We start from the raw sequence: 14,610 nt of genomic DNA on the forward strand, positions 1-14,610 counted from the left end.
TACAACTCCCATCATCCCTAGCTAACAGGACCAGTGATCAGGGATGATGGGAGTTGTAGTCCCAAAACATTTGGAGGGCTGAGTTTGCCTATGCCTGGTTTTGACTATATGTGATTCTGGCTTTGGACACAATCCCTGGAGTAAATTGCAGGCTTACTGTACTATAAACACTGTAAGTACTATATACATGATAATAAAACCAAGCTGCAAGCTGTAAGAGGTCAACTGGATACCTGTTTAAATTTATAGCTTTTCTTTATTATTTTTTAAGATAAAAATGGGCATTATGAAAATAAAGATTGCTTACCAAGATAGGAATGTTGACAATTATTAAAAGCGGAGCAAGGCAGTTGCTAGGCTTGGTCACATGGTCACTACAGCTCTATATTCTGGGGGCAATGGCCAGGGGCGTAGCGAGCCCCTTGGCTGCTGGGGGCGGCAAGCCAAGCGGCACCCCCGGGGTCTGGGCGTTGCTCCGTGTGCATGACGTCATGATGCATATGCACGGAGCGATGCCTCCGCCCTGGCCAGCGAGGAGGGGCGTCACACCTGTGGCTAGCGTGACGCCCCTCCTCGCTGGCCCTCCCCTCTCCATGCCCCGGCTCCGCTTTTTCCGCCGCTGGCTGGTGGCGCTGATCGCGGGGGCAGGTCCCCACCCCGAGTGTCAACCCCCCCCAGGGCGCTACCCAGGGCGGAATGCCCCCCCCCGCCCCCTTGCTCTGCCCCTGGTTGCCCCCACCCCATTTTTTGGAGTTGTGTTCAGTCAAGTTTGGGTTATATCTTTATTATACATTTACCTCGTTTTAGGGATTAGTCACGGCTGAGTATTTTATACTTTTTTCCTTGGTTATTACACCCTGTGATTGTCTTTCTGTTTTTTCTGCCCCTGGCAATGACAGTTTTCAAAGTTATGAAAAAGCAGCAAGGGAAGAAGACTGAAGAAACAGCCACCGTAGCCTGGGAGCCATTGGATTCTGTCTCTTTCTCCTGCCCACCTAGCAGTTCAAAAGCACATGAAAGTGCAAGTAGATAAATAGGTACCACTCCGGTGGGAAGGTAAACGGCGTTTCTGTGCGTTGCTCTGGTTTCACCAGAAGCGGCTTAGCCATGCTGGGTACATGATGCGGAAAAACTGTCTGCGGACAAACGCCGGCTCCCTCGGCCAGTAATGTGAGATGCAGTAAAGTGAGATGCAAATATCCTATTCTTTTTATTTAAAAACCCCCAGTATTTCAGATGTGGCATAGTGTTTACTTCCCAATGTTGAATACAATTAGTGATGACCAGTAAGTTTTTAAAAAAATGTATGTTGTCATTTTGTAAGTCAAATATGACCTTTGCTTCTTTTCTAATTTCATGATCTGATATTTCAAAAACTTGATATGAATTTGATGTTGACACCTTAAGGCAAGGATGGGGAGTCCTTGATCTGCCAAATGTTGTTGGACTGCCTCTCCCAGGGGATGATGGGAACTGAAGTCCAAGACCTTCTAGAGGGCAATTGGTTCCCTGCCTTAAGGCATTCCCACTACATATCCCTACATATGAGGTCAAGCCGTTGGAGAGTTATAGTGCTTGCTGTGGCCATAGAGACTGATACAGGAGGGACATGTTTTGTTGCAGGTGTGGCAGACAAAGCCATCCAGTTTCACTGTTACAGATGCACCATGGCGTTTCTTCTCTCTGTGCTCCTCCCAGCGGTCACTACTGGTCTTCTTCTGGTCACTACTGAGGATATACAACCTTCTCCAAGCGCTGCGGTCACCAGCAAGGGATTCCCATACAACGGGGTTGATGTTGCCAGCCTTCATGTCACATTTGCAGACATCTTTGTTGCACAGAGTTGGTCTGTCAACAGGCCTGGTGTCTGAAGACAGCTCCTCGCAGAGCACATCCTTCGGGATCCTACCAACTTCCATACTGTGGGCATGACCAAGCCAGTGCAGACATCACTGGGACAGGAGTACAAACATGGTGGGAATGTAGACAGGGGATAGCACATCTTTGTTTGGGACTGTCCTGCCAGTTAATGCTACAAATAAATGAGTGGAATTCAACCTTGCACTGTGTTGATTTTTCTGTCTGAACAAGTGCATCAGCTTGGCAGGTGGAACAATCCGCCTCCTCTCCTCATGTGTGCTGTTTTGTGGGTTCTCCTGACCCCCCAAGCCAATTTGGGGGTTGTGGGAGGAGAAGAGCTCCATTGCACAAGTGGAAGTCCTTGCACAGGGCTTCTGCTGATGGTGTTCATGAGGTGAATCCTGCCCATTATGTGGTTGTTGTTATTTTAAAAACTTTCTATTGTTTGTGTTACTGTTTTCCCTTCATGACTTTGCTCTGTTACCTGATTACATTGGTGTTTAAAATGATTCTCAGTTTAGGATGATTCTAGTAAGATGTCGTGCGCTTTTTTCATCATCTATCTCTGCCCCTCTCTTGATTAAAAAACAAAAATGTTGATGTTCTGACAAACTTGGACCAATTATCCCAAGTGTCTTACATGTAGATACTAGAATATGATGGTGACAGACAGTGATGAACATTGAACAGGAAATAAGATGAGATTTAAAAGTGAGAGAAAACTTAGCAGAAGAAATCCAAGGACATCAATCGGAGGTAGTCTGAATATTTTTGGACTACAGCTCGCATTATCGGACATACATGCAGGACTTTTTCCTGGATCGTACTTCCTCAGCTCAAGAACACCAAGTCCAGTGCCCCCATTTGCCTAGCCTCCTCCTGACAGCCCGCTTGACCTCAGTATTACGGAGACTGTAGATGCCAGGATTGAGGGTAGGGATTACCACCGTGTAAAAGACAGAAGCCATCTTGTCGGTCTGTGGGGCATACGTGCCCCCAGGCCGTAGGTACATGAAAATAAGAGTTCCATACAGCACCCCCACAGCCGTAAGATGGGACCCACAGGTGGATATGGCTCTCCTGGACCCTGCTCGCCCCACACTGCAGAGGATCATGCCATAGGAAGTGATGATGGCTGCAAGAGTGCTGCTCTGGATGGTTCCACAGACCACATAAAGCAGAAGCTGGTTAAGGTCTGTATTTGCACAGGCCAAAGCCAGCACTGGAGGGATGTCACAAAAGAAGTGGTCCAAAGTATTAGCATTGCAGAAGGGCAGGCAGAATGCCATGCTGGAGTGGATGGCTCCAGAGGTCACACCAGCTGTGCAGGACACTGCCACTAGGAGGCGACAAAGGCGCTGAGGCATGGCTGCTCCATAGTGCAGAGGGCGGCAGATGGCTGCATAACGATCATAAGCCATAGCAGCCAAGAGGCAACACTCAGCATCCGAAGCAGCTGCAAAGAAGAACATCTGGAGGGCACAGGCGGGGAGGGGGATGGTGTCGTGTCCTTTCAGAAGGCCTAGGAGCAACTTTGGGGCCACGGTGCAGCAGGAGCACAGGTCCATCAGGGCCAGGTGGCTCAGGAAATAGTACATGGGAGAGTGCAAGGATTGCTCAGCCCTGATGAGAATGGCCAAAAGCAGGTTCCCGGCCAGGCCAAGGAGATAGATGGGCAGGAAGAAGCTGAAGAGAAGGAGCTGAAGGTCACGGTGGGAAGTGAAGCCCAGGAGGACAAACTCTGTCACCACAGTGCCATTTGGATGAGCCATTGGATCTGTGGGAGGGAGAAACGACTTTGAATCCTTTCCTCCACACAGACCCAGCCCTCCTTTTATTAATGATAAATAAACAATGATTAATTATTATTTTATTGCTCAACCCTACATGCTCAGACATTCCTCAAGGAGGATGCCCCACTCTCCTCCACTAAGAAAAAATAGAAGCTCATAGCCCTGGGCATGATTTACCACTGAGCTGTTCAGAACCATAGCCTTCATTCAGCCATGAAAGATAAAGATAAAGAGATGGGATGACCATTGTTTTCAGCTCCAATATTCAGAGGAAGGGAGTGTATGGGGCGTTAGGTAGTATCTCTGGTGGAGGACACATGGTGCGCCTTCTGGAGTAGTTTGTCCACCTTTCGTCCCTACCCTGCACTCAGCTCTCACCTGTGGCTCCTAGAAGCTTTCAGCATGCAACAGTGGCTGCACCCCAGAAATGGTGTTGACTGGCTGGCTAAACCGGGGCAGGGGAGCCAGTAGGTCTCAAACCCTCAGTGTGTTAGGGACTTCCCCTGCATATGAAGACAGGCTCCAGCAGATTGAGTGGACGAGAATGAAAGTGGGTTAAGAAAGCAGTTTCTGCACATGCTGTAGAGAGAAGTGAGGGACAGGTGTTGCTTGTCAACCTAAGAAGGTAGCCCATCTAGGAGAAGGAAAACTCTCATCCTAAACCATTGCTGCCTTGCAGGACATCTTCAGGAGAAAGAAAGGCTAAGGAGTAAACCCTACTCAAATTCGGAGTGGAGTCCCTGAGACTGTTGCGTGGCGCTTTGTACACCTCTTTCCAACAACTCCTGCAGCCAAGCTGGTGCCAAATGTATTGCTCTGCCTTCCTTTGGACCACACCAGCAAGACCGAGGGGGTCTGGTCTGCTCAGCCCAGGACCTCCAGGCACACTGCCAGGGATTTCCCCCCCCCCAGCTGGAACTCAGTTCCAGCACCTCTCAGGTAGATGCCATTGGCATTATAAGAGAACAAGGGAGGTGTTCATGGTGAGTTCCAGCACCTCTTTCCCCAGAAAAATAGCACTGTACACTGACCTTGCGTCCTAGGAGGTCACTTCAGAGTTGCTATCACAGTGGTTTGACTTCAAACCCAGAGGTGCACTCTGCTGTTTCTCAGGACAGACAGATAACAGCAATTCAGAGGCAAGCAGGAACTCCTCATGCCCACTGGATAGTGATGGAACACTTTTCGTGGAGAGCATGGAGAGTGGAATTGTCATGGACATGGACACACAAACAAACAGGATTGAATCCAGTGCTAGTCCTTTTCAGAGTAGACCCATTGAAATTACTAAACTTAAGGTAGCCATGCTTCTTCTTCTTCTTCTTCTTCTTCTTCTTCTTCTTCTTCTTCTTCTTCTTCTTCTTCTTCTTCTTCTTCTTCTTCTTCTTCTTCTTCTTCTTCTTCTTCTTCTTCTTCTTCTTCTTCTTCTTCTTCTTCTTCTTCTTTATATTCTGCCCAATATCCGGAGTTCACAGGGTGGTTCACAGAACAAAATCAAAATATAAAACCTTAAAATATATCACCACAGCTTTACTCAGCTCTACACGGTATCCATCGTCCACACAACTTTTTTTTTTTTTTTTTAAAGAAGCTCCCCAAGGAACTTACAGTCTAAAGGCAGGGGGGAAAAGGGAAGGGAGGAATGGGAGATAAAAGAATAACAAGGGATGAATATGCCCAGATGTTGTTATAGGTATTTAAGGTTCATGCCAGTTGAGAATGTCAGGCAATAGGTTGACACTCTATGGGAAAGGTGTGCTTTGAGGAGGTATTTGAAAGAGGAAACAGAGATGGCAGCTCAGAGGTACCTGGAGCTATCAAGGGAGAAGGAGTGGAGAGACAGCAGGAGGCTTTGGGGTGGTTCAAGGCAGTAGAGTTGGAGGAATGAAGATGTGTGTGGGGGGGAGTAATTGAAGGTCAAAAGAGAAGGATGAGAGTAAACTCTTTGAAGGAAAGGACAAAGAATTTGTACTGGATGCAGGAAAGGTTGGGAGGTGAGAGGAGCAACTTGAGCAGAGGTCCCTGAGGGTGGAGAACCTGTGGCCTGACAGATTTTGATGAATTCCAACCCCTATTATCCCTTACCATTAACCCTTCTGCTGGGAGTTGGAGCTCAGCAATATCTGGAGAGTACCAGGTTGGTGAAGGCTGCCATAGATAATAAAAGTTTCCCTATCCAAGTGCCTGATACAAGTCCAAAAACATCTGGAGGGTCACACCCTTGGAGGAAAGCCAACCTTAGACTCAGAAGTGCTTTTAATAGGCTCTGGAATCTTATAAGGTAGAACTGGATGTGGTTAAGTTTAGAGTCAGGAACTGGTCACTACAAAGATTGATCTGATATCTCTGTTCCTACAATAAACCACATCCTACATGCCACTTCACTCCCTTCAGATGCCCCCCCCCCAGAGCTGTCTTCCTCAACCTGGTGGATGTTGCTGGACTACAGCCCCCATAATCCCTCACCATTGGCCATTCTGACTGGGTCTTCTGGAAGCTTGAGCCCCAAAACATCTGAAGAGACCCTTACCAAAGATCAGAACAGGCCTAGATTCCGTTATTTAGTTCCCAGTTCCCATCATACCTGTGCAGAAAGAGAACGTGTGTCTTTGTTAGTTCTTGTGTGATGCGGCCCAGGATGCTTTTTTTAAAGTTTTCTTATGCTGCTCTGGAAGTAATGATTTGCCTCAAACTTTTTCCCATGGGAGAGATAAGATGACCTAATGTGCCTTTCCCTTGTTACAACTCCCCCCAAAAGACCCCTTTGGGGACAATTGTAGTTTCTTTAGCTAGTACTGGTGTCTCTGCACTCAGAGGGACTTATTATCCAGCCCAGAAGCCTTTTCCTTTCCAGTTGATGATTATTCTCCCACTAATTAAAATAGGCACCAGAAAATAAAGGTACAGGATTGATTAATAAAAATAAAATAAAACTAGTTTGCAAGTTCTTGCAGGTTAACTCTGTGTCCAAGGTGGCTGTCTACCAGCTCCATCTGGTACGCAGGCTGAGACCCTCCCTGCCTGCAGACTGTCTCACCAGAGTGGTGCATGGTCTAGTTATTTCCCACTTGGACTACTGCAATGAGCTCTATGTGGGGCTACCTTTGAAGGTGATTCAGAAACTACAACTAATCCAGAATGTGATAGCTGGGTGTGGCCACTGAGACCATATAACTCTGTTCCCATAGGTGCCCTCTCCCTGGTGACCTGGGTGCCTGAGCACCCACAAAATTCCCCATGAAGGGGCTGGGCACCCACAAATTTTGGTGCCAGGGCCATGCACACTGCCTGGCACCCATGGCCCCGGGCACCCACGATTACGGGGCCAAGCTGGCACTCCACACTGGCTCCTGGTACATTTCTGAGCACAATTCAAAGTGTTGGTACTGGCCTTTAATGCCCTAAATGACCTCGGCCCAGTATACCTGAAGGAGCATCTTTGCCCCCTCATCCAGCCGGGACACTGAAGTCCAGCTCCAAGGGCCTTCTGGCAGTTCCCTCACTGCTGGAAGTGAGGGTACAGGGAACCAGGCAGAGGGCCTTCTTGGAAGTGGCCCCTGTCCTGTGGAATGTTCTTCCACCAGATGTCAAGGAGACAAACAATTATACGACTGTAATTCTATTACAAAAATGGGAGGAGTTGTGGAAAAGAAATCTAAAATTCACGGTGTGTTATTTAATTAAAGAAAATTTCATGAAAATGCAATTTAGATGGTATTTAAGCCCTTCAAAATTGGCTAAAATAAATAAAAGTTACAACAATAAATGTTGGAGATGCAAATCCCATGAAGGAACTTTCTTCTACATGTGGTGGACATGCCCAGAAATTAAAAAATTCTGGGACACAGTATACGAAGAGATAATTTTTTTAATTAAAATTAACATTCAATAAAAACCCGGAAGCATTCCTACTAGGGATTCTAAGAATTAAGTTCTCGGAGTGGGGGGTGGGGATGCCAGCAACAGGTAAGGAAAGACAAACATTGTATTCCACACAGAAAGTTACAATATATAAACCCCTCTGGCAAATTAACAGATATGGAATAGTTAAACACGAATGAAAGTCATTATGTCAATGGCTGCTAAAATAAAGGATTAACATTGGAACTGTATTATTTGGATTAAATAAGAATGGAAGCAGGAAGAAGGAATAACAACAGCATCTCCCCAAAATCAGAACATGGGAAGTCACCCAAAAATGTTTAATTTGGTATGGAATAATTGGCTCTTTTAATCGTATTATGATTTGGTATTGTATCAATGTGACTTATATTGGATTTTTATTAATGAAAAATTAATAAAAATTATTATAAAAAAACAAAACAATTATATGACCGTCTGTAGACACCTGAAGTCAGCCCTGTATTCAGGGGCAGAGGAAGGGGGTATGGTAGGTGCGGGCTGCCCTGGGTGTCACCACTGAGGGGGGTGACAAAATGCTGGGCGGCACTCTCCTCCTGCAGTGCGCCCGAGCCACGCGTCTCTCCTGCAAGTGACACAGTGGCTTCGGCGTGCACAGGCTCTGCGCTGCCCAAACTGTCCGCCCACTGCCTCTCCCCCAGATGTAGGACGGCTGAGTGGGAGGAGGCAGGCAGACTCCGGAGGCCTTGTGTTGTGCCCTGCCCCTATGGATGGCTCGCCCCCCTGGGTGTGCCGCCCCAGGCGCTCAAGCGGCTTCCTCCGCTGCTGCCTGTATTGGGAAGCTTTCAGTGTCTGATGTCTTGCATGTTCTTTAATTCTCTGTTGGAAGCCACCCAGAGTGGAGTACAGTACTACTACTACTACTAGTAGTAGTATTTTAGTACCCAGACAAACATTTGGAGGAAGTAGTAGAGTGGTCACACAAACGCAGATTTGCATAAAAATTGCATATTCTGTATACGCAAATTTAGAAAAGATTACCATAATTTAAATAGAAGTATAATGCACCTCACCCAAGTGGGAAAAATGTTGACCTTCCCAATCAGGTTCTGATTGTTGAAGGACAATTTCAATACCTCTGTGCTCTTTTCTCAGTTTTTGTCTTTAAAGCAGACTTAGGGAAAACAGGGCTGCAAACAGGGAGCACCTTCAAACTGACGGCTGTTTTCTTACAGCCCTTCAAAATAGAAGACTGTCCTCTGTAAAGTAGGATGCTTGGCCACCATAGGAGGAAGCTAAGTTTTGCAGAAACCTGGCATGGCACTCAGACATGCATCTAGTTATATATATATATATTTAGATGGCGATCCAGTCAGATGGGCAGGGTATACAACAACAACAACAACAACAATAATAATAATAATAATAATAATAATAGGAATTAACTATGATTGTCTGCTTGACTAAGCTTCTCTGAATTGCCCAATGCCAGTTTCCACTCTGGCAAGGTGGAGGAGGCCTTTAATCACTGACCACCTCTCATTTAAAGGGGGGAAAAATAGAGGAAAGTAATTGAAACAAGCCCCATTCAATGGAAAGAGAACCCGGCATGAGGGTGATTTAGAGAATTATCTGAGGGGCAAATTGGAGGCTATCCACCACTCCTTGTGCACACCAGCAGGAAACAACAGAACAGGCTTGCAAACTTGCAGACTTGCAAATAGGAGCTTTTCATTTGGTGTTAGAAACCTTTGCTGAATGAAATGTACTTGTGACTAGACCTTATTGAAGGATCCTGCCTTTGGGGAAGCAGATCCCTTCATAATACTGCAGTTTAGTCTTGTGTGGAACCTATTTTGATGGTATGCAATGCTTCAGTGCATGCAATCAAAGTTGAGTCAAAGCTGTTTTATATGTAGGGTGGTTACTTAATTATTGCCAAAAATGAAGACGCAAGACAGCCTAGATTTGCATAAAATTTGCTGGTACATACAGTATTCAATTTGCATAATTCTTACAATTCAAATAAAAATGCAATACATTTCATCACAGTGGGGAAGACAGTGTGTGTGTGTGTGTTTGTTTGTTTGTTTGTTATTATGGCAAAACAGCCAGCATATTAGGGGGCAGACAGTGAGCAGATAGCCAGTGTGTCTCTTCAGCCTGCTATCCTGATGTTACTAAGTGCGGATAGACAAAGCTCTCCATTGTTATGGTTTTGTAACTTTAAAATGGACTTGGACAGGACACCCCTTCAAACAGAGGACTGTCCTCTGCAAAGTAGGAGACATGGCCAGCCTCCTGATAGGAGTGCCACTGCACTATTCTTACAATTATAATCAATATGCCATAGTTATGCACTGATTGGCTGGATAGTCAGCCATTCAGTATGTCAGCCTAAGAAGTGGCATCTCTTGGGATGGAAAATTCAAAAGACAACAAAGGGCTGTGCCATAGAAGAGGGAACAAGCTTGTTTTCTCCTGCTCCAGAGGGTAAGACATGAACCAGTGGCTTCAAGGTACAAGAAAGGAGATTCCAACTAAACATCAGGAAGAACTTTCTGACAGTAAGAGCTGTTTGACAGTGGAATTGTCTCCCTTGGGAGATGGTGGACTCTCCTTCCTTGGAGGTTTTTAAGCAGAGGTTGGATAGCCACCTGACATGGAGAATTTAGTTGAGATTCCTGCATTGAAGGGGGTCAGACTAGATGACCCTTGGGGGTACCTTCCAACTCTACAATTCTTTGATTCTGTGACACAGAAACCCTTGCATCCACCATGAAAACCATTATCTCTCTTTTCACCGGTTATTCTCATCAACACTTCCAATGTGAAATGCTGTGATCATAAGGAAGTATCAGGATTCTACATTGATACCACACAATGGCAGAAACCATCCCCATTCATCAGAGGCATTCACAAAATACAGGCCTACGTCCTTTAGGAGTTTAGTTGACTTTGCTTCCAAAAAGCTTCCTCAGGGCTTCCTTCATCTTGTCATTTCTCAGAGTGTAGATGAAGGGGTTCAGCAGGGGTGTAACCGCTGTATACATGATGGCAGCCAGTGTATCCTTCTCGGCTGAAAAGCTGGATGAGGGCTGGAAGTAGACCCAGATGACAGTGCCGTAAAACAGGGTCACCACAGCCAGGTGGGACCCACAGGTGGAGAAAGCCTTCCACTTTCCCTCCTTAGATGGAACCCTCAACACAGCCATCAGGATGCGTGTATATGACAGGACAATGAATGCTAGAGCTCCATTAACAATCAGAGCTCCTTCTGTGTGCACTACCAGAGTGTTCAGATACGTGTTGGAGCAAGAGATCTTCAGCAGTGGGAAGACATCACAAAAGAAGTGAGGCACTTGATTGGAGGCACAGAAAGAGAGGCGGGATGTTAGAAGGGTGTGCAGGAGAGCATGGAGGTGAGAGGCCAGCCAGGAGGCAGCCACCATTAGTAGGCAGGTCCTGGTACTCATCACTGTAGCATAATGCAGAGGCCGACAGATGGCTACATAGCGGTCCAGTGCCATGGATGCCAAGAGAAAGCTGTCACTGATGCCAAAAGCAATGAAGAAGTACATCTGTGCCAGGCACCCACCATATGAGATCTTCCTAACTCCTGAGACTGTATCGGCCAACATCTTGGGCATGGTGGCTGTTGTGAAGCAAATGTCCACAAAGGAGAGGTTGCTGAGGAAGAAGTACATGGGAGTATGGAGGAGGTGGCTATCCAACCTTATGGCCAGTACAATAGTCAGATTTCCCAGCACTGTTATGATATATATAATCAGGAAGGTAGTGAAGAACAACATGTTCCAGTCTTGCTGGCTTGTGATGCCAAGGAGGATGAATTCAGAGACAGTGGTCCTGTTGTCTGTCTCCATCCTGTTAGAAGACTCTATCCTGCATTGCAGAGGGTTGGACTAGATGACTCTTGGGGTCGTTTCCTACTCTGCAATTCTATGGTCCTATGTAGGGAAGCAGAAGAGAGGGTGTAAGACAATGAGCACAAGGCAAAGAATGCTGGAGATACACAGTCATTGCAGAAAAACCTATCAGTGATAAAAAAAATATTGTGAGTACCATTATTCTGCAAGAGAAACAGGAGATACAACATGTTTTGAATCATGAAATCTTTCCCATCCCTGCTATTTTTCAATCTCCCTTTGAAAAACAACCCAACCCCCCATAACCACAAAGAAAGTTTGTGAGACAGCTTGTAATAAAGATCATGTTGGAGGAATTGCAAGCCCACATTAAAACAATTAATTTAGTTCAAAGAAGTATATAACTCTGGTAGGGGAACATCCCTCCAGCTGCAGGCTGTGGCACCCCAGCTAAGCATGGGGAGGAAATAACTCCCTCCTCACTAGGTGAATCTTGCGTATGAGCCCAGCAAATGCACTCAGCCCCACTGTCAAATGTTTACCTAAAATGTGCATCCCACTCCCAAAGGGCAGACCTCTCAGGCCCACCAGGCATGAGCACAAGCAAAGTCCTGAATCCAAAGTTGTCACATTTCCCCAGCTCTTTTCTCACTCACACTTCCTTTCTTACCTGCTCATACTCAATTCACACTATGGGCTATGAGACCATGCCACTCCCAGAGGGCTGAAATTTATAAACCACTTGATTGTAAACAAACAAACAAAACCCCTGAAGCAGTTAACAAAAACAAAAAACTTTAAAATTATCAATAAAATATTTAAAAATATGCAAAAGGTGCTTAAAATCAATGGTAAAATGGTAAAAGGAAATCAAACACATTTAACTTCTGAATAAAAACGTTTTAAGCAGTTACTGAAAAGAGCACAGTGAAGGCGCCTGTTTGAGGCCTATTTGAAGTGTGGAACAAGGATTACATGGCACCTGGAACTGTGTCCGTTGCACAGAATGAAGTAGTGGAGGGGCATATAAGGGGTCAGGCCATCCTCCAAGTAAACTGGTCCCAAGCTCTGAAGGCTTTTGAATGACACGGTGTCTGGCTTTCAAATGATACTAGTTCTAACTAAATCCTCTCCACCCAAAGAAACTGAATGGCCACCCAGACGGGTGTTTTTGCAAGTGCACTAGTGCAAAGATAGTCCATTGGTGGTGTGTTTATACTGGACCATCCACACACCCACCCACTTCACCAGATGCTCCCCGTGTTTCTGCATTATTGCTGTCTGGAGGGGCAGTCTTGCACTACAACACAACAACAGCAGAACAAAGCCCTTCATAAGGTGCCACTGGCCTGATCCAACAGGCTCTTTTATGTTCTTGTGTACAGACCTACAGCTTTCCAAGAAACTGAGGAAGAGAGTGGGACCATCAACTCCTAACCAATAAATTAGCCCTGATCTGTTAATCCCCACATCCTTTTTCTTTCTATAAACCCAATGAGAATTGCAATGTGTCTTGGATTCTAGTCTTCCATTCTCCCAAAGCTCATCGGAATGATGCTCTGTATTTCTAAATACAACACCTCACTGGCTGGATAGACCATAAATCTCATCTTTCCCACTGGCCAATAACACAACATTAATTGAGTCTTAAAGTCACCTGTGGTAATTTTGGAGGAGGCAGTTCTTGCTCTAGCCTTGCAGTGAACTGCAGGTGAATGAAAGGAGGTTAAAGCACAGTCAGTTGACATTGGTCTGTATTCTGTGGCTGGTGTTTCGCCCTGTGCAACAGGCAAGACGCACACCAAGCTGAAAAAAACATCCTAGATCCTATCAGGGGTTTTTTAAGCAGTTTCTTAAATCTGCTGGGAAAAATTCCCAAGGGTGCAGAGACAGAACTATTTAGAATATTTCCTGTGATTGCAACTCCTATGTTTACATGCAGCTTTGCCAAATCTACCCCTTTGTGCAAAGCAATTTCCCCATATACAATGCATTTTAATGTTATTTTAACAAACATGTGTATTTTATGCCCACTTTACCCTAGTACATGTATCTGTGTACACATTAATTGGCTGAAGAACTGTGTTGCAAATTTCAAAGGATGGCTGTGTTTCACTTCACATTATTGATTTGAAATGTGCAAATTAAGTAGGTTTGCCTTCAAAAGTGAACTGAACCTCTCCTCCATCCGTTGCCTCCTCCAGTGGATAGAATGGAGAGATGATGCTTCTGAAACAACTTAAAATTGGCACACTCCTTTTTTTGGTCCTGTGCTCCCGTGGGAGCTAGGTGAATTGTGTGAGAGCAACAACAACAACAAAAAGTCTTTCGGTTTGGCACTCTGGCACAAACCAGTGGATTTGCACCAGAGCACTGAACCACAAAATGGGGCATTCTGTAATTCCTGGGTGTCCTGCTCAAATCAGGACAGCTGATGAGTATGTGTTTTCAGGTCTCGCCTAAACGTAAAATCATAGAATTGTAGAGCTAGAAAGGACTATGAGTGCCATCTAGTCCAAACCCCAATCTTTTGCCCAATATGGGGCTTGAGCCCATGACCCCGAGATTAAGTGTCTCATGTTCTATCAACTGAGCTCTCCATAAAACAGGATGAACTCTAAATGGATATTACTATGGAATGTTGAATGTATATTCAAGGTCCTGTAACGGAATTGTCCAGCTTCCCCTCTGGTACATGCCCTGTGTGGCTTAACCCCACTCGTTGTTGTTGTTGTTGTTTATTGAATTTATATACCGCCCTATACCTGGAGGTCTTTGTTGACTCCTAGGGGCGTAGCAAGGTAAATTGGTACCCGGGGGCAAAAAAATTTGTCGGCCCCCCCCTCCAGGCATGGGAAGGTCAGGTGGTACCCGGTGCGAAACATTTCTTGTCAACCCCCCCATTGATCCCCCCCCCCGCAAAAATGGTTTTACGTTATTTCATATTTTCTTACAAAGGAATAAAAACAAGTAATAATAAAAAAATCTTTTATTTATATCCCGCCCACCCCAGCTGAAGTCGGGCTCAGGGTGGCTAACATCAGATACATAACATTGGTATAAAATCAAATAATAATTAAATTACCTCCTAAAAACATCTCAAAATCAAATCAAAGTCTAATTAGATGGCTTTCCACAGCGTTAGGGTTGGGAACAGTAAGTGTTCTCTGAACTGAAATTTCAGCCTTCACGACATAGGAAAACAGCCA

At 45.4% G+C, this 14,610-nt stretch overlaps 2 protein-coding genes across 2 annotated transcripts; both read right to left on the reverse strand.

Moving 5' to 3' along the window:
• Positions 1-2,696: 2,696 nt before the first annotated feature.
• Positions 2,697-3,632, reverse strand: LOC117061207 (olfactory receptor 5C1-like). The gene has a single exon (XM_033173895.1). It carries the CDS (start codon positions 3,630-3,632, stop codon positions 2,697-2,699), a length of 936 nt encoding a protein of 311 aa, XP_033029786.1.
• A 6,824-nt stretch (positions 3,633-10,456) lies between these two features.
• On the reverse strand, positions 10,457-11,398 carry LOC117060737 (olfactory receptor 1361-like). Its single transcript, XM_033173250.1, has one exon. The coding sequence runs from the start codon at positions 11,396-11,398 to the stop codon at positions 10,463-10,465; it is 936 nt and encodes a 311-aa protein (XP_033029141.1). The 3' UTR covers positions 10,457-10,462.
• Between the last annotated feature and the right edge of the window lie 3,212 nt (positions 11,399-14,610).

The sequence above is a fragment of the Lacerta agilis genome, chromosome 16, assembly GCF_009819535.1.
Source record: "Lacerta agilis isolate rLacAgi1 chromosome 16, rLacAgi1.pri, whole genome shotgun sequence".
In the NCBI taxonomy this organism is placed as follows: Eukaryota; Metazoa; Chordata; class Lepidosauria; order Squamata; family Lacertidae; genus Lacerta; species Lacerta agilis.